The sequence below is a fragment of the Cryptomeria japonica genome, chromosome 6 (genome assembly GCF_030272615.1).
Source record: "Cryptomeria japonica chromosome 6, Sugi_1.0, whole genome shotgun sequence".
NCBI classification, from domain to species: domain Eukaryota; kingdom Viridiplantae; phylum Streptophyta; class Pinopsida; order Cupressales; family Cupressaceae; genus Cryptomeria; species Cryptomeria japonica.
This window is the reverse complement of record NC_081410.1, coordinates 651,998,526-652,019,358: the sequence shown is the minus strand read 5'-3', so window position 1 is coordinate 652,019,358 and position 20,833 is coordinate 651,998,526. Positions and strand designations below refer to the sequence as shown.

The 20,833-nt window shown below is 36.1% G+C and overlaps 1 protein-coding gene across 1 annotated transcript; it reads left to right on the top strand.

Annotated features, from left to right (window-relative positions):
- Nucleotides 1-1,971: 1,971 nt before the first annotated feature.
- On the top strand, nt 1,972-7,135 carry LOC131033213 (uncharacterized). Its single transcript, XM_057964374.2, has 9 exons — nt 1,972-2,269; nt 3,351-3,555; nt 3,994-4,084; nt 4,176-4,321; nt 4,512-4,755; nt 4,932-5,036; nt 5,234-5,416; nt 5,972-6,176; nt 6,484-7,135. Exons 1-9 carry the CDS (start codon nt 2,008-2,010, stop codon nt 6,972-6,974), a joined length of 1,932 nt encoding a protein of 643 aa, XP_057820357.2. The 5' UTR covers nt 1,972-2,007; the 3' UTR covers nt 6,975-7,135.
- The last annotated feature ends 13,698 nt before the right edge of the window (nt 7,136-20,833 follow it).

Here is a 20,833-nt window from a genome sequence, read left to right as displayed (position 1 = left end):
CTTTTAAAATAACCTTCAAATATCTTCAAATTATTGCCCTCAAAATAACTTTAAAATGTCTTCTTTCATCCAAAAATGCAAATTGTTTTGATCATTTGTGTGTAAAAAAATTAAAAAAATATGTATATTTATAGGACATACTAAAATGTTAAAAAAAACAAAATTTAGGTCGGTTAGGGTTTGAACGAACGCCGACAATTACAAAAGGTAGGGTTCGTTCGAACCCAACTATTACATGAAAATACATGCCATTATTTTGCCTATGGGGTTCGAGCGAAGGGGGGTTCGATCAAACCCCCCTTCTCTCGAACCACCTTTTTTGAGATCTGTCCTCAAATTCTTTAGAATTCTGAGAAATTTTTGCCTTCAAACCTCTGGTTCAAGGCTCAAATGAAAGAATCTTGATAACCCAAAAATATAAAATGGTAGTGCTCGGAGCAAGATTTCCAACGAGCATAATTTTATTAAATTGTGAATTTATTATGTTCTTGTTTTTTTAATTTTATGGAATATTGGTTTTTCACCGAACATGAACTTCTATGTTCAATGCATTCGGAAAAATAGGAAACTAATTCAATTTTTTTTTGAAAAATATCTATGCCCCAGGTATTGATAAAATAATAGGTTAATGTCAATCAATTAGTCAGTACTCCACGTGCTCATGATTTGTTCGATATATCATTTCCTAATAAACATATTTGGCAAACTAATTTGGTTGCAACTTGACTATATTTTCAACAATTTGTAACACAACCAACTTAATGAGTTCTTTTTGCATAGAAAATAACCTTAAGGTGGTGAGGATAAAAATCAACCAACCATATCAAAATTTTGTTAGCATTGATTTCAAATTCTAATGTAATATTATCTTATCTTTATTAGACTTGTGCTATAATTTCAAATTTACTAGTTGGATCTAGCCCAAAATGGCATTGCTTTGGAATTTTGAGATTTCATCTTTCTAATGCCAAGTGACCAACAATTTAGCTTCCATAGTTAGTTTGCTCCTAGGTTCTGTCATAGGTTCCTCTCTGTGTTTCATTTCCAAATCTATCCTTTTGTTGTGCATTTTTGTTTCAAATTTCCTGCAATCTATTAATCTTGTTCATAATTGCCTTCTTTCAAAGCTTAGTTCATGTGCATACATTCAATCAATCACATCACACACAACACAAAACAAATAGATTAGATGTGGATCTAGGTCAGGTTGACCCCCCCCTCCTTAGGATTAAGGTCAAACTCATTCACACATCTTCTTCTAATGATATGTATGTGAAAAAGGAATTGGTTCTAGGTTAATGCATACATTAGCCTAGGATCACTTTTTCTACATTTCAAGATTGTTGTATTATAACGATCTTATATTCTTCTCGAGTGGTTCTCATTCTCAATTTTATTATTATTTCTACTCATTCTTATTCATAGTTATTTGACTACCTTCCATAATATAATTTTTCTATTGCTTGATTTAATTAAAAAAAATGAAAAAATTAAACTAAGACAAAAAACAATAAACTAATTATGTTGCACAAAAAATAAGTTTACATTTCAGAATTCAATAGAAGAATAGGTCACTCTCAATCAATTAGCCAATACTCCATGTAAAAACAAAACAAAAACAAAAAACTTAAAAACTGACTTGGGTGAAACATGACTATATTTTCAACAATTTACAACACAGCTTATCGAGTTCTTTTGCGTAGAATATGGCCTCAAGGTGGCGAGGATAAAACTAAGCCAGCCTTGTGAAAAAATTGTTAGCATTGACGTCAAAATCTTATCTAATCCAATCTTATCTATATTAGATTCGTGCTGAAATTTCAAATTTACTAGCTGGATCTGGCCCAAAATAGCCCTGCTTCGGAATTTTGAATCCCATATTTCCGATGTCAAAGACCAAAAACTCGAGCGATCCATAATCCCAACGCTAATGGCGGAGCCTTCCTTGGGGATGTCTATAAAGTGAGACTTGGGTATCAATGAGAACAAGCCTGTTGGATAATCTGGATGCCGCATTTTTCTTGTAAGGAACCCATGCTCAACAAAATGAAGTTCAGATGGCAGCATTTCTTGCTATCATGTCTTGCATTTGCGTATGCATGTAAGTGGGCAGATGCAAAATATGTTCGTTACAAAGATCCATCACAGCCCATCGAAGCTCGAGTTGAGGATTTGCTGGTTCGAATGACACTGGAGGAGAAGATTGGACAGATGACCCAAATTGAAAGATCGGTGGCTTCTGCAGATGTTATGAAATATTACAAAATTGGTAAGAATATCAAATGAATGAGATCAAGATAATGAAAATTAGGTTTTCATAGTCGATGAGATAGAGTAGCATGCTCGTGCAATTTTGTTTTTTTATGTTTCCAATTAAAACGTGCATTTTGTGTGCAATTTAGTTTTTTTAATCCCTGTTTCCAATTAAAATGTGTATTTTGTGTGCAATTTTGTTTTTTTATCCCTGTTTCCAATCAAAATGTGTATTTTGTGTGCAATTTTGTTTTATATATCTACGTTCTGAAAATTAGATTTTCACAGTGCATGAGATAGAGTAGCATGCTTGTGCAAGTTTGTTTTTTTATCTATGTTCCCAATCAAAATGTGTATTTTGTGTGCATTTTGTTCTCCATATTTCAATGTTTTCTTGCGTTCTGGTATCATTTCACATTTACGGAACATTACAAAGTTGGTAATCATTAGATGAATGGATTAATTACTGTGATAGTGATCCACAGTTAATATAATCAGAAAAGGAAGAGCTTAAACACTAATCATGAAAAAACATTACTATTTTGGATCACACATTCATAATTTGATGATAGATCATATAGTGTCCTTTTATCACAGATCTTTTCTAATTGAATATGTTTAGTTAATTGTTTATGGGTTCTAGGTCATTTCATATTTTTGGTAAAGAAAATTTGCATATTGAAAACAGATCTTTGAAAAGCTCTGTTGTTTTATTAGTTGTAAACAGCGAGAGCTCTTGTTCTTTAGTAGGAAGCCTTTAGCAAAACAAGCCCTGTAAGGGGTACATTGATAACTATACAAGTTCTGATAGGTTTGCTATTTCTGAATTCGATTGTCTGAGAGTTTTTGCATCATCTCTTTTTCTTTTTTTATTTCAATGATGGATCATGAAGTGTAATCTGAAACATTGATGCAAAAACTCTCACACAATTGAATCCAGAAATAGCAAATCTATCAGCATAATAATATATTGTGAAAACCTAATGCCATTAACTATACTTCTCTTTAAGTTTATATATCTAGGTTTGAGGGGTAATTACCCTTGAATGTGTTAGTCTCATTATGGGATGTGTTGTATTGTACTGTTTGTGATCCAGGGAGCGTACTTAGTGGCGGGGGAAGCGAGCCTGAACCTCAAGCAACTCCAGAGCAGTGGTTTGAAATGGTAAACGAGTTTCAGAAAGGTGCCATGTCGACTCGCCTTCAGATCCCATCAATATACGGCATAGATGCTGTGCATGGCCATAACAATGTTTATGGGGCTACAATTTTCCCTCACAATGTTGGCCTTGGAGCAACCAGGTAAGCAATACTGGTACCCTACACATACACCACCTCCTCCCCATTTTTCCTTTTCCTATCCTGTGTAATGTAAACCATGTCCTTTCCATTATTTTTGGATGATATAATCTGTAGATTTTATTGATTGTCATTGTAATATCGGATTTCCTTATCATTTGTTTCCTTTAAGAAAACATTTATATGTATTTCTCTAATTAGGAAGCTACATTGCCATTTATGTACATTACACCCTGATTAGGAAGCATGATGCATTTTATGTAGACCTTTGAAATGGGTTTTGCTGCCCTATAAAATATGATCAGATAAATTTAACATCCTTTGTGACAAAATGCTTTACAGGACCTATAAAAGTATGTTGTTTGCTCAGGAGATTGTTTATTTTAGTCTCAAGTTCTTAACCCTATAGACAGCTCTTACATTTTTGTTTGGTTCGTGAAGAGATCCTGAGCTGGTGAGAAGAATTGGTGCTGCCACAGCTTTGGAAGTTCGAGCTACAGGAATTTCTTATGCATTCTCTCCATGTGTTGCTGTAAGATTCTGGAAGATTCAGGATTGGATATGCTTCAAATAGTAACATTCTAGCTTGCTTAAGGTTTCTTAATATGTGGGGTTATGAACAGGTTTGCCGAGATCCTCGATGGGGGCGATGCTATGAGAGCTACAGCGAGGATCCAGAGCTGGTGAAATCTATGACCGATATCATCTTTGGTTTGCAGGGGCAGCCCCCTGAAAACCACCGAAAGGGATTTCCCTTTGTAGCAGGACAGTAAGAATCTATCACATTAAGAGTCTCTGAACTGCATCAAATCGCATATGAATCTTCCGTTAATATCATTTAATTTCCCACTATTCCTGCAATAATTAAAAGTTGTCAGATTAAGCACTTATGATATAATTATTGTAGGCTTTAAAAAAAAGATGAGCAGGATCCTAATTCATAGAATACATGCAATCAGGGAAAATGTTGTAGCTTGTGCTAAACACTTTGTGGGTGATGGAGGTACAAATCATGGTATTGATGAGAACAATACTATCATCAACTACAAAGGATTACTTGGTATCCACATGACTCCCTATTTTGATGCCATCTACAAAGGGGTCTCCACTGTAATGATTTCATACTCCAGCTGGAATGGAAAGAAGATGCACGCCAACCGTTTTCTTATTTCTCAGGTTCTCAAAAAGCAACTACACTTCAAGGTAACTAAAAGAGGAAAACACAGTCAATTCCAGATTTAAATACAAAATTATTGTAAATTGTCATTTTCGTGATCCTATAGGCTATTGCTCTATTCATGTCCAATATAAGTATTTTCTTCTATCTTAATCCTATTAGAGGGTCATGTCTTTTTTATGTTGACATTTTTGTGTTGCAGGGCATGGTTATTTCAGATTGGCAAGGTATTGACCGAATAACTAGCCCACCTGGTGCTAATTATTCTTTGTCAGTCCTTGAAGGCGTAGGTGCAGGAATTGACATGGTAATTATTCTTTCATTCATTTTTATCGGTATTGCTGAAATTCTATTTTAGCGATCTAAAGGATGCCTTCATCATCTCAGTCAATCTATGGAGTTGAAACTTTGTTTAAAAAAATATCATAATTCATGAGAGACTATTGAATATTGTATGTATGAGATCTATACCTGACATTTTCCTTTGGCGAATCTGTTTCATAGGTGATGGTTCCATACAACTTCACAGAATTCATTAATTATCTGACTTCACATGTCAAAGGTGGTTTCATCTCTATGAGCAGAATAAATGATGCTGTGCGAAGAATTTTGAGAGTGAAATTTGCCAGCGGGCTCTTTGAGAATCCTATGGGAGACTATAGCCTAATCAAACACCTCGGAAGCAAGGTATAGTGTATATATTGTGGGTTATTAGCACTTTTTGAATGATCAATGCTTCTTGTTTGCTTTTGCAATCTCATTTGGTTTGGTTTTAGTAATGAGTCTTCAGAACATTAACTTCCTTTAAACCCTTCTCATTTTTCCTTACAATTAGTAGGAGGGTTAAGCAGATCAACTTACCCTTATATAGAGAATATAAACCTCGGCATCAGTCTAAACCCAAAAAAAGCACCCTTGTTGGATATGTTTATGATTTTTTGCTAAACAGATACTTGTCAGCACTTGGCGTTCTTGCCTCGTAGTTTACGTACACTAATAAAAATATATAGCATTTTATTGCTACAGCCCTCAACTGTTTTTTAGCTGCTGTCATATTCTTGAGAACTGTTGACTGTAGAGATATATTTAAGCATGCTATAGGTAACCAATTAAGTGCGAACTGTTATAGTTATTTCTCTCTCTTTGCAATCCTCTCGGCTCTTATCTGCAGGAGACAAGAAATGCGGATTTCCAATCCCTGATTTGATTTAATGCTGTCTAAAGTAACTTTTTGAATTGCAGGAACACAGGGATTTGGCAAGAGAAGCTGTTAGGAAGTCTCTGGTGTTGTTGCAAAATGGAAAGCCAGGCAGTCAAGACCCATTGCTCCCTTTGGATAAGAATGCTCCCAAGATTCTTGTTGCAGGCTCACATGCTGACAATCTGGGTTATCAGTGTGGTGGATGGACAGAAACATGGCAAGGTTTAAGTGGCAATTCAACCATAGGTGAGTCCCACAGAACTTGGCATTTGGTAGGCTCATGGTATAGCAGCCAATCAATCAATTTATTTTGTAGTATTGAGAAATAAGCTTTCAGGGTCAAAACTGTGTGCAAAGAGAAAATTTCAAGCAAAATTTCTAACCACTCAAGTGATCCAATGAATAGATAGAGATTGACCACTAAGTGGGTCTGAAATATTGATAAAAGAATTTATTTCTGCAAACAATTTTTTACCCTAACAACCTATTTCTCATTGTTATGGACCATAGAAACATCAAATCTCTCTTTGTAATATTCTTCTGTGTCATGCAGGAACTACAATTCTGACAGCAATTAAATCGGCTGTCAATCCCTCTACCGAGGTTGTTTTTGAACAAAATCCGGATGCAAACCATGTTAAAGGACAGGGATTCTCATATGCTATTGTGGTTGTGGGCGAGCCACCTTATGCTGAAATGTATGGGGATAACACAAATTTGACAATTCCCTTAAATGGGACTGACACTATCAACAATGTGTGTGCTTCAGTGAAATGCTTAGTAATATTGATATCTGGAAGGCCTCTTGTCATTGAACAATACATTTCAATGATGGATGCCTTTGTTGCAGCATGGCTTCCTGGTACTGAGGGTCAAGGTGTGACAGACGTGATTTTTGGAGACTATGGGTTTCGAGGATATCTTCCAAGGACATGGTTCAAGAGTGTTGATCAGCTGCCCCTCAATATAGGGGACAAGGACTATGATCCCCTATTTCCATTTGGTTTCGGATTGACCACCGACGTAACAAATGCAACCAAGTAATTTATATTAGGCATCCTCTGCCAAATTGCTTCATTCAACTGTTCAGTTCAAGTGATTTGGAAAACATAAGACAGGAATTTGTACTTGGGGTTCTTTTGTCTGCAAGTGTTTCCCCTTATATAAAATAATTTTTTTTTAATAAAAATAAAAATTTATGTGTTCGGGTTATATAGTAAATAAAATAGTTCTAAAGTGATATAAAATAAATCTGAAGTGAATAAATAGCATGAAATTGTTATCTCACAATGTTTTTTAATAGATATATTTATGATATTTATATTAGTTTTTCAAATATAAAGACTTCAAAATTTGAAGATTATGAAACTGTTTTTTTACTATATAAAGGATAAAAGTAGGATTTTGAAAAGACCTTAAACTTTTTACAACCATAATAGGAGAGGTATTGAATTGGTAATAGCCAAACCACAAAAAGGAACAAACAACACTTGGGTTGTAAACCAATAACAAACTTGCAACAACTCGAGAGTGAAAAAAATTTAAATTGATGACTAACCCCAAGAAGAGACAAAAATCAAAAACTCGAGGTATCTTAAAGCCTAAGTGCATGAGGGAGCATTGGACCCTAACATCATCCTGTCCACAAACTGAACAATGCACAATTTCTTCTCAACGACACTCTCATTTCTTGAAGCCAAGCTAGAATCAGAGGGGAGCAAGAGACTATTAGTACACCTTTCCTTGGAATTCATCACCCCTTTCTTGTGTGGAGACAAGATATAGGGAGCCATCTAATACCCAAGCCCAAGGTCTTGAGAGTCACCATCCAAGCCTACATTGGTTTAAATGAGATCTTGAGAAGAAGAAGGCCTCTCTATAAAAGTTTGAATATGTGAAGGTTGTAAGTTAAAATTATATAGGTTGACATGGCAATCCGATGATGATTTTGCAATCCAACTCATGACCTATGAGGTATGAATTACACATTTTCTTAACATTTTCATTTTTATGACAACCCTATCATCCTTTGAGCCTCTTATCCATATTGTTCAACTCCTTAATCAAGTTCCAAATATTAGGCAATATTGAAAACCTTTTGCAAACTTTCAAGTAAAGGGTCTCTTGGGAGATTGTAAGGTCACTTGAGTAACCAACCCTAGCAAAAGAGGTGAACCAAACCCCCAAAAGGTACAACCTTGCCATTTTTGGAAGACATGTAATTATTTTAGTTTTTGTAGTTTATCCACCATTTCAGTTGTGATTGAGTGTTCTATCTAGTCTTGATTAAATTTTAAAGGAAATACGCCTATAATTTCATTAAGGAGTGATTAAGTTATGATAAGCTAGATTTAAATTAAAGTTTATTTTTTTCAACAGGGCATTATGAAGATTTATGCATCTATGAGGAAAATAAGGTATATAAGAGAAAGCGAAAGGGAGAAGGAAGGATAACTAAATACATTTTATATATCTAATTATTACTCATTGTGGAGCATAGATTGTGGTTCAACATGAGCATGAAACCCCTCAAGGTTAGGAATTAGAATATGGAAACCTCCTAATATCCATTGCTGAATTAGTGGATGAAAACCCCCAAATCTTGCAAATTTGGAGAAAACTCAAAGACATTTTATCGCTACATATCTAAATAAAAATAAACTATTTAAACTACAATTTTGAATTTGATTTAGTTATAATTGATTGTACTACTATGTAACTATGGTTTAGATTTTATATTTAAAGAAAATAAGAAAAATTTAAAGGGGACATTACAAATAGTATCAAAGTTGGATCTTGCTAGCTTGTGAGTCTTCCTTGATATGCAATTTAGTAATAGAGCCAAAATATATTATCAAAAAAAAATGTAGAAAAAATCAAGACCAATTTTCGAAAGATGGAGAGATAGAAAATCCTTTGGAAGTTGAGGGAGTAGAAAAAAACATGGTTAGCGAGAATGACAACTATGATTATGCAAATATGCTTATTTTAGATATGATGGGGGAAAATGTTACATATGATGAAAACAACCAAAAATTATAGAATAATTTTGACAGTCAAAATAGCGAGGCAAGTTCTTTGGGAGCTAATAATAGTAACAATAATAAGTAGAAGGGTCACACAAAAGGAGCTAAGGGTTGTTCTACTCATATGTCTCTTCGATCGACTTTCATTCAAATGGCAAAAGAAGTTTCCATTGAAGAAGCACAAAGCTCAATGCAAGACAATATCACCACTTGTTATGAAGAATATAGAAACCCCCCCTACAAAAAATCGAAAAGAAATGTCTCTCACAAACTATATGAATATGAAGAAAGGAAGAAATGGAACAAGAATTGAACCTACACCCCAACCATGATAAATTGGATATAAAGCTTTGAGTAAATTAACATTATCTACCTTTAATTGTTCTAATAGATGTATTGCTTGTGCATGGGTGTAGAAGTTGGACACATACCTATTGTTGAAACTAATGATCGATGATGGTGCAATCAAATTTTCCACCTTACACTTTGAGGGATCAACTAATGAATGATGGTGCCATGAGTTGGTTATCCAAGTTCATAGTCTAATAGTCACATATGGTGAATTTTGCAAAAGGTTGATCAAGCAATTCTATAGAAAGGATTCAAAAATCTAGTTTAGAGAAGTATGTAAAATATTTTTAAACTTTATCTGTAATGGTTCCCGATATTACATATAGAGGATTAATTATCCTTATTAGTGAAGTGCTAACTAAACCTCCTAGGGGTCTAATTAAGGCATTTAATCGATTAACCCTTTTGGAAGCTATCAAAAGAGCTTCGAATTCAAAAACTTTTGTAGCCAAGAATAAGTTCTTTTAGGAAAAAACTTCTATAGGGTCACATATGGAACCTTCGCAAAGCTTTTTTTCTCAATAAAGGGTGTTGCCATAAAAGAGTAATTTTGATGAATTAACCAAAAATTAATCATCCTGTGAGATTTCGCCAAGATCAAGAGCTCAATGAAAAGTACAAAATATGGAGACAATATATAGGATTGTATTCTCATCAATAGATGAATGATCAATTGTTCAATAGTTGTTACATACAATGAATATGCGCCTACTTATATAGGCAAGGCTATATGGATATGTGAGCACACAAACATGACATGTGGATCAATAAGAAACAAGGGTAGGTAGGAGAAACAATATAATATTCCACATGAGGTGGATCACCCACCGAAGGTGGAATGTAACAACAAGACCACAAAAGGTGGAAAATCTCCTACACACACTATCCCAATGTGGCACAAACACCCAAGTGTCTCATACCCAAACTACTATGAAATGCATTATCCTAAGTAAACTTAAGTAAGGTGTAATAATATCCAACATGAATAATTAATTACATCAACACCCCCCTTAAGTGCAACTTAGGGGAATGCACTTAAGTCTATATTGCAACTAAGCAATACAAGATGGGTCCCACCTATGAGGCCATATTAGGTACCCATTTACAAATGCAAATGCATGCAAACCAATGCAATGAAATATCTCATAAAGCGGGGAAAGAGAGAAAAAATAATGGAAAAAAAACCCTCCAAAAGAGATGAAAACTATACAAGAGAACTCTCATAGAAGTATGTGAAGGACAAACCCCATGTGAGGAACCCCCCCCCCCCCTCAATGTAGAATCTACACCAATGGTAGAAGCTCGAGAATGAAGAAGAAACTACTCCATGAACATCGAACAACATTCTTCCCCTTAGGAAGAAACAAAACCAAAGGTGTATCCATGAAGTCTCCCCAATCATGAAGGGGAGATGTAGGAAAAAAAATTATGATGAATGAAGTCTCTTAAAACTGCTCAAGTGTCCCCATGTCAATGATGAAAGATACCCCCTCCAAAGGTGGTGAACTGCTCCACACTATTGAAAAAAGCACTCCAAGATCTAGTGGAGATGAATGTAGAACAAGTCCCAAAGACTCACATGTGTCCTCTAAGGATAAAGAGACCTCCTCCAACTATTGTACATAAGAATCCACAATCATTTCAATCTTGAAAGAATGATCATGTAGAGAATGAACAAGAGGGTCAGAGTGTTCCCTCACAATAATTGAAGAAGGATCATCTTCATCAAAGAGAAGATAAATATCATCAATGATATCTGCCAAATTTGCAATGTAGGACTCCACAAACAAACCTGCAATGTCTGTCAAGTAGGCATCCCAATGAACTGAAGCTAGAAGACAAGGAATATCCTGTTGAACTAAATCACAAGAAGGCAAAACTGTCACACTATCCACATCATCAGGCGCAATAGGCGATGTGATATCAATAAGAGGAGATGAAATGGAAGGCTCAAGAATGGGGTCACATGTGAGAATCCGCAAGTTCAAGTACCCAAAGTTATCCTCAAAATCTGAATCATCATATGTAGAATCATCATATGTGAAGTCTCTAATGAAAATTGACCCAGGTGTCAAATCCACAATTCTCTTAATTGCCCCATGTGTGATTTCATAGATGGAAAGGAGATTGTTTGTCAAATGGGGTACACACAACACATCATTGAAGGAGTTATCCCCAATATCAATAGATCCTTTCACAATCACATCCATGTATGTATGATTGCCCATCAAAATCTGCGGCATGGTGCAAGGCTCAAATGTAGAAAACATAGATTGTGAAGATGCCATATGATGAGAAGCCCCTAAATCTAGAAGCCATCTCCTTGAATCATGACTTGTAGTAGCACAAAGAGATTTTCCTTTTCTTGTCCCAAAAGAGTTAGTCTTCCCACTTGTTGAAGCCATGAATTCTTGCCCTTTCCCTTTTGAATGTGAGGAAGTGGAAGTTGACGAATCCTCCATCTTGTAGGCATTAGGCAAATCAATGTTGTGCTTTTTGATGATGTGTGTGAGATCATCAATCTTCTTAGAATGGCAACAATTCTCCTCATGACCAACCTTTTTACAATAGGCACAAGTAGGTCTCTCCTTCTTTGGTGAATTGTCCTTCTTGGAAGAGGATGAATCTCCTTTTTGTGGAGAAGGTGGTGCTTTGTCCTTAGGCTTTGATTTCCATTTCTTCTTGTTTGAGTTTTCCTTTCCTTGATTTCCTTTGTTCCCTTGATTTGCCACTAATTATTGAGACTTATAAGTCTTAATAATGCCCATGCTTATCAACTTAGTTTATTCCATCATCAACATTTCGACAAAAGCATCAAAGGTAGGCATTGTGTAGCTTCAACCCATTGTCATCTTATGGGTTTGGAAATTAGAAACAAATGCTGCATATTCTTGTGGAAGTTTGCCCATCAAATGAAGATCAATTGAGTATCCTTCTTATCAATGCCACAATCCTTGAGTTGTGCCCTCAACTCATTTTCCTTAGTGACATAATCTTGTATAGTATCAAAGTTCTTGGGATATAACATGGTGAGATCACTATCAATCTGATATCCTCTAATCTCATCAACTTGACCATACAAGTTTTGAAACTTTTGCAAAGCATCCTTAATTAAGGTACATTTTTCAATGTGAAAGATGAGATCCTTTGATACATACTTTCTTAAGGTACCAATAACCATTATATTTTTAGTGAGCCAATCCAAGTGAGCAACAAGATCAGGCTTAGGATCAATGGGAGCAACAATAGTTCCATCAATGTAATGAGTTCGTCCTTTTTCAATAAGTTTACTCCATGCATCAATTTTTCAAGTAGCATAATTATGAGGAGTTAAGAGAGGAAACTTAGGAGAACCCATAGCAGAAAAAAGGAAGGAACACAAGAGCACAAAAGAACAAGAGACACCCCCCCAAATTCACTCAATCAAAGTACCACCCAAAATGACGATTTTGGCACTTTATATGTAGTGCATGTACAATAGACCACTTGCAAACAATGGCAAGGTGGACTTCTGATTTTTTTTTACATATGCCCCCAATAGGCTAAGAACTACAATGCAAAATACTAGAAAGATAGATCTATGCAATACAAGTGCCAAATTGGCCAAAAAAGACCATATGTTGAAAGTACAATTTCTATTAAAAATCACTGCAAACTGATAGCAGATTATGAAATTAGACGAAAAATTATGCACTTTCAAAAAAATAGCACCTGAAAAGGAGTTCGTATGAGCCCAAACAGAGTCCCGAAAGTTGTAGAAATAGGGATTGGACAAGTACAGTCACCAAAAACTATGATTTCTGAAAAATCTATCCACCAAAATCAGAAAATAATGCCACCACGTGAAAGTACACAAAAAATTAGCCCATTTCAAAAAACAATTGCACCAAAAAAAGAGCAAAAATGATCAAGATATGGCCATTTGAAGTTGAACTACAAAATCAAAAAGCTCAACGGGTGGGGTCTGCCAATTTTTTTTTAAATGATGACATCAGCAATCAGTGAGGTTAAATTTGACGGTCGTATGGCTTTCACCAAAACTTCACCTATTTGTCTGCATGGCGTCCGTATAGTATGGACGGATGACGTGGCATAATAGAAAAAAATATGTTTCGTACAGAAGACGATGTGGCAATGTACGGGGCTGATGTGGCTGACTGTGGGGATAACATGGCTTCATACACTAACTGAGACTGCAGACTATATTTGACTCGAACACTAGGTGGTAGGCTCCACGTGGCACACTAGTGTTGGGCTAGTTTCTGCGTGGCCAGTGGTCGTGTGGATGGGTCGTTTGGAAGTGGTTGTCGTCGATGGTCGCGGGAAACACTGTGGTTGGGACGAAGAGAGTTCATGACTAGTAGGGTCAGCACAAATGGGTATGACGTTAGGGGTCGCTGAAGTGAAGTTGGTGACAATCAACTGAGGAGCAACTGTGGTGGGAGGAAGACCGTAGGGTGTCGGGAAGGAGACCCGACGCGAAAAAATCGAGCGAAGTGGTGGTGTTGTCATGGTGGATGAAAACCAAACCATGGGAGATGTAGTCGCCAATGGCCAGGAAGTCGACGAGACTGGTGGGGGTTGAAGTGCGATAACAGTGGCAAGTACGACACCTGCAAATCAAATATATTCGACTTTATAGTCAAAATTTATGGAAACAGCCTCCCGGACTCAATGGCGAGGTTAGATCTGGTCTAAGATGCCTCCAAAAGATGTTGCTCCTTAGATCTGCCTCTTGACGTCCTTCAAAATCTCCCCAAAGATGAATCAATGACGCTTTAATGGCTCAGATACCATGTGAGATTTTGCCAAGATCAAGAGCTCAATGAAAAGTACAAAATAGAGAGACAAAATATAGGACACGAATAAACTATATTCTCATCAATAGATGAATGATCAGTTGTTCAATAGTTGTTACATACAATGAATATGAGCCTGCTTATGTAGGTAAGGCTATATGGATATGTGAGCACACAAACATGACATGTGGATCAATAAGAAACAAGGGTAGGTAGGAGAAACAATATAATATTCCACATGAGGTGGATCACCCACCGAAGGTGGAATGTAACAACAAGACCACAAAAAGGTGGAAATTCTCCTACACACACTATCCCAATGTGGCACAAACACCCAAGTGTCTCATACCCAAACTACTATGAAATGCATTATCCTAAGTAAACTTAAGGTGTAATAGTATCCAACATGAATAATTAATTACAACAGCACATGCAAAAATAAATTATATTTATCTTGTAGAAAACAATATGATCCTAGACACCATGTTTTTGAAAAAGCCAAGAACATTAATGTGTAGGGGAAAAAGTGAGACTACGCAAGCAAACCCTAATCCCACTCTCGTGTACACACTCATGGAATACGAAAGAGCCTAGGGAGGTAACACACTTCGACTACTTCTTGTGAGGAAGAGAGAGCCAAGAATCAAGACAGTGATGTAGCACTCCTGTCCCAGACATTTTGGCTTAGATTTCTAGCACACGTGCACCTTTGAATTTGTCTCATAATCTGTACTTTTTAGCAGTATATCAGTTATTCTCAGTTCTGAATTTCCAGATTAGGGTTGCTTGTGTATACTTGCATTCTAGGTTCTGCACTTTGCATTTCTCCTATCTCACATTTACAACAAAAGAATAGAAACCCTAAGAGGTAATCTGCATGTCGATTATCTTTTCGAGGAACAGGCTCCATGGTATAAGAATCAAACTTTTGCAACAAGGATATAGCTAAATCTTTGTATTGTGATAATTTATCTTGCTTAGCCTGGTAAATTCCTGTAACTTGTCTTATGATTTAGTGAGAATCTCCATAGATATGTGTATGCTTCACATTTAGTGCTAGAGCTACTTTAATTCCGGCTATAAGAGCCTTGTATTCAACAATGTTATTGGTACACAATAAATTGAGACGATATGATAAAGGGTTAGGTTTCTTTTTAGGAGAGATTAAGACAACCCCTACCCCCGATCCTGTACGACACCTAGAGCCATCAAAATATAATTCCCAAATCTCATCAACCTCAGTGGAGAGAATGCATTCATTGGGAAAAGACTCTTGATTAGGTAGGGAGAAGGGCAAAGGAGCCTCAACTAAGTTGTCAGTCAACACTTGACCTTTTATTGCCTTCTGCGAAACAAACTTAAGATCAAACTCGGTCAACATCATAACCCACTTGGCTAAGCACCCTGAAAGATCAGTTTTAGAGAAAAGATGCTTTAGAGGATTGAATTTAATGATAACATGGACTTCAAGATTCAAAAGGCAATGCCTTAATTTTTTGGGTAGAGTAGAGTATCGGACTTCAAGAATATCAGACTTTGTAATCAAGTAGAGTGCGACTTATATAGTAAAACTGACATTCTCTACCATCTTTATCATGTTGTGCCAACAAGGCTACAAGAGCATGAAGGGAAGCAACTGTGTATAAAAGAAAGGGCTTGGAAGGGTTAGCGGGTTGAAGAATAGGAGGATTGGTCAAATATGTTTTTGAGTCTTCAAATGCTTGACAACAATCCTCATTCCATTGAAAGGTGATATTCTTTTTAAGGAATTGGGTGAAAGGAAGGGTACGATCTGCAAGTTGAGAAACAAACCTACGAATAGCTTGAATCTTTCCTTGTAAAAATTTTAGTTGGGAAACATTTTTAGGAGGTGGCATGTTAACAATAGCATCTATCTTCTTGTTATCCACCTCAATTCCATGATGCAAGACTATGAACCCTAATAGTTTTCCACTATCCACACCAAAAACACACTTTCAGGGATTCAAGCGCATGTTGTACTTATGAATTCTTTCAAAGACTTGACGAAGGATCTTAACACGATCTATATGAAGAATGGATTTAGCTAAGATGTCGTCGACGTAATTTTCTAAGATATTATGCATGTAGTCATGGAAGATAAGGGTCATAACATGTTGATAGGTAGCATCTGCATTTTTTAATCCAAAAGGCATCATAACCCAACAAAACATGCCCCAAGAAGTGGTGAAAGCAGTTTTGAATTGATCTTGAGGATTAATGAAGATTTGATTATATCCTGAGAAACCATCCATGAAGGATAATAAAGCATGGCCTGTTACGAAATCTACTATCATATCGATATTTGGGAGAGGGAAGTTGTCCTTCAAAGAAGCTTTATTAAGATCTCGAAAATCTGTACACATCCTAATCTTGTTATCAGCCTTAGCCATGACCACAATGTTTGAAATCCATGGGGAATAATCGATAGGATAGATGAATCTAGCATCCAATAACTTTTCAATCTCATCCTTAACAAGAAATTATACTTTAGGATTCATCTTTCAAATCTTTTGTTTGACAGGTTTAGCATTAGGAACTAAGACAATGTTATGAGTGATGATCTTAGGACCAATGCTAGGCATGTCAGAGTATATCCAAGCAAAGATTTTAGGGAATTTATGTAACAATTCAGAATATTGTTTGTGTTCTTCTTCATCTAAGCATTTCCCTATCTTAATGACTTTGTCTTTAATAGAGGGATCCATTCGGATATCAATAGTGTCACTTGTGAGGAGATTGCTTTGTTGAGGAGTGTCTTTCAACTGAGGAAATTCTTTATCTATCTCATCATTATTTCTTTCTTTCCCAAAGTAAAATTTTATATTTAAACAATAGGTAAAACCACGATTATGGTGATAACGAGGAAGGTTGTCATAGACTTCTAGGAATTCGGCTAAGGAATCATCGGTGGGAAAAACGTCCAAAGCAAAGACACTAGAAGAGTCATGGCCAATATACACTGGATATTTTATTGAGAGGGAAGTAGAAATGACATTAACACTAATATATGGTCTCATAGAATCTTTAGTACGCTCAAAAGGATCATAGCCAAGCCCAAATGTTGTATCACAAAAGTTAGTTTCCAAGGGAACTTTTATCCCTTGTTCTTGGGCACCACATCCATTACCATTATATCCACACTTAGCTAGGATGTGAAAGTCGGGACCATAAAGGTTAGCCATTTCAAAAAGAGGAGGGGGATTTTCATAAAGTAAAGGATCACAATCCTCTAAATCAGAAACCAAAGGAGACAAAGTTTGAGAAGCCGCCACAAAGTTATTACTCAATGGATTAGGTAATGTGGATTGCTTTTTAGTTCTTCTTCTTCTTTCTTCTTTTCAACCTTGGGTTATCTAGGGGGGATTTTATATTCTCCTATGAAGGTAGGATTAAATTCAAGGGATCCCCAATCATCTTCTGCAAGAATCTTTTCAAAAGAGAAGACATTTTTAGTGGTAGAACTAGGTTGAGAAGGCTTTTCCTCAGGAACCTTAGGTTCATTTGAGGAATCATTGGGAGATGAACTATACGTAGGAGATAGACTTGAGGAAATAGACACACTAGTAGGAGTAGAGGTTTTGGAAGAATCATCTAAGATAGTTGGGGAAGAACTAGTTGAAGAGGATTTGAATGTTGATGTTTGTAGACAAGCCTGGAGATTAGTATCACCTACCAAGGTATGTGTCTTATTGTTGTAAATGAATTTAACTTGCCTATGAAATGTAGAGGGGACATCTTGAATGCTATGAATGCAAGACCTCCCTAATAATAAATTATATGTCAAATTTCAAGGCATGACATGAATAGGTGTGGGTAAAGTAACATGACCTACCTTAACAGGCAAGGTGATGATACCTAATGAAGATTTAGCAACATTGTCAAAGCTTCGGATAGTAAGAGAATCAAGCTTAATGAGAGATGTATTGATATTGATTTTATTCAACAAATTAATGCTACAAACATTAAGACCAAAACCATTGTCCACCAGTGTTCATCTTATCGCACTATCGTTTATGATAACCACAATCATTAAAAGATCATATTGATGTTGGATCTCTCTAGTGGGTAACTCATCTTGTGTAAACACAATTTGAGCCTTAGGAGATGTGATAGAATCAATCAAGGAAACCATATTGTTAGATGTTACTGTAGATGGGACATTCAAAGTTTTCAAGGCATCTTGTAACATTCCATGATGGGTTGAAGAAGTTTGAATCAAATCCCAAAGGGATATCTTGGCAGGAGTAGCTTTGAGTTGTTCAATAAGATCATGTTCCTTACCAAGAGTTTGTGAAATGCGAGGTGATTGAGGAAGAATAGGCTGAGGATTAGGAAGAGAGGTAGGGATAACCGAAGGAGGGTTAGGTTGCCTATTGTTTCTTGTGTTATAAGTGTGGGCCACTACATGATGACTCTCCTTTGTTAGTTGTTTAGTATAACTATAAGGACTCTTACTGGGATTTCTTCCTTTCACAGTAATGATAGGTTTTCTAGGAGTACTAAGGGAATCATGACTATATCCACCTTGAATAGTGAAAAGGGGCTAGTTGGGAAGTTGTGAAGTTGAAGAAGGATAAGCACCTTGGACTACAAAAAGAGGCTTGCTATGCTCATTCACATTTATCATATTGATTAATCTTTTAGATTCATTATTTTTGTTTGAATATTTAGAAAGAGATATAAATTCATCAAGGGCGTCATCCAATAAGGCATGGTCATATCGATTGAAAGGTTTATCTTTTGATTCAAAAGGAGACATATCCTCATAAAGGGAATTTTTGTAGACAACCATGTCGCTAGATTTAGTAGAGGAGTTGATAGGAATGTACCCATGAGAGGAATCATTCAACTTATCTTTCTTATCACCACAAAATGGCATAGTCAAAAGGTTGATTAGTTTTTGGCAAAATGAAGGTTTAGAAGGCTTAGGGTTCAAAAACTCATCTAGAGCTTCATCTAATTCATCCTTACTAAACTCATAATCAACATAATTGCATACATCATCAAAAGTATGAACATATTGCAAATAAAAATCCGACATTTTTGAAATAAAAGTTGAATGAAATTTAAACACACAATGCAAGCAAATAAAAGAAAGCTTCTTTTTTTTTTTTTTTTTTCAAAATTTTATGTTTATAAAGAAAATAAAAGATACTAAATCTATATCTAACAATGCAAAAAATGAGATTGAATTCATGCCAGGTTCACCAAAGATGTTTAGGGGAGAAAGTGAGAATAAGCAAGCAAACCCCAATCCCACTCTTGTGTACACACTCGTGGAATATGAAAGAGCCTCGGGAGGTAACTCACTTCGGCTACTTCTTATGAGGAAGAGAGATCCAAGGATTACCTCTTAGGGTTTCTATTCCTTTGTTGTAAATGAGAGATAGGAGAAATGCAAAGTGTAGATTTGAATGATTAACCTAGAATGCAAGTATACACAAGCAACCCTAATCTAGAAATGCAGAATTGAGAATAAATGATATATTGCTGAAAAGTATAGATTAGGAGACAAATTTAAAGGTGCACCTATGCCAGAAATCTGAGCCAAAATGTTCAGGACATGAGCGCTATGCCCCTATTCCGATTCTGTAGACTGGAAGCTATAACTGACAAACTGGGACCTAAAGACTGCAAACTGTTGTTCTGCCAAAATCTAAGAGGACTAAGGCACCACACCTCTATCCTGGGCAAGACCAGGGTGCCATGCCCCTGTCCCAGTGGATTTTGATGAGATTTGGTCCTTGGAATTGAGTTTGTGTGCTTTGTCGGTCCTGAAACTTGCAGTGACGCTCAGATACCAAACCTACACTTGTAGCTGAAAATAGGGTTTCAAGTGGCTATGTAGGGTTTTGCCTTAGTCAAACCCCTTTTTTGGTGATTTCCACCTCAACAAATAGCTGATTTGTATAATAAAATAGTGTGTGCAAGATCCTAAGATGAATGCAAACAATCTAGAGCAACCCTAAAGAGTAAACCCTAAGTGTTTGTGATTGGCAAAGTAAATGCTCTAAATCAATGATGCAAAGTGATCTAAAGAATGAATGCAAATAAAATTGATGTAATGAAGCTCATACATAGACATTAAAACAACATGAAACCATACCCAACCCCAAGGGAGAGGTACAAGCCAATCTTCAATCGGTGATCTCCTATTGCTTTCCTACATCTTCAAAAGCCCCCAATTGATAAAAGATTGCTTTATTAATGCTTGATAGGTGTCATTGAATTTTGTTGAAGACTCCAAAAGATCTTCTCTTTCACTACATAGAAGGATCCTTGTGATTGCTTCACTTTCAACTTCTCTAGATCTTAGATCCTCTCTCTAAAATGAAGAAAGAGAGCTCTTATGTATGAAACCATAGATCTTAATTTCTCCTTTAGGCCGACCTAGGATTTGAATTTCCTGCCAATTTATTGGGGTTGAGCATTATAATATCATAAAATTATGCTCCCAAAATTTTGGGAAAAATGTCGGGGACTAGTGTAACTTGCACCCGGTCCGACCAACTTTTCACCAAATTTTTAGGGTCGTTAGATATGATGATATTAGAGTGAATCCAAAAGTTACGGTTGATTCCGAGATGTTTTGATATGCAAAATTGGGCCTTAAAGGTCAAAATAGGACAAATTAGGGTTTATGATTTAATGATTTATTGAAGGAGTAAAATGAAAAGGGGCACGCTTAGGGTAAAGGGCCCAACTT

Bases quoted from the DNA above. Each gene is read 5' to 3' on its own strand.
- LOC131033213 (XM_057964374.2), top strand. From the start codon at position 2,008: ATGCCGCATTTTTCTTGTAAGGAACCCATGCTCAACAAAATGAAGTTC. The intron at 3,556-3,993 runs GTAAGCAATACT...TGGTTCGTGAAG, and splicing joins GTTGGCCTTGGAGCAACCAG to AGATCCTGAGCTGGTGAGAA. The intron at 4,322-4,511 runs GTAAGAATCTAT...ACATGCAATCAG, and splicing joins TTTCCCTTTGTAGCAGGACA to GGAAAATGTTGTAGCTTGTG.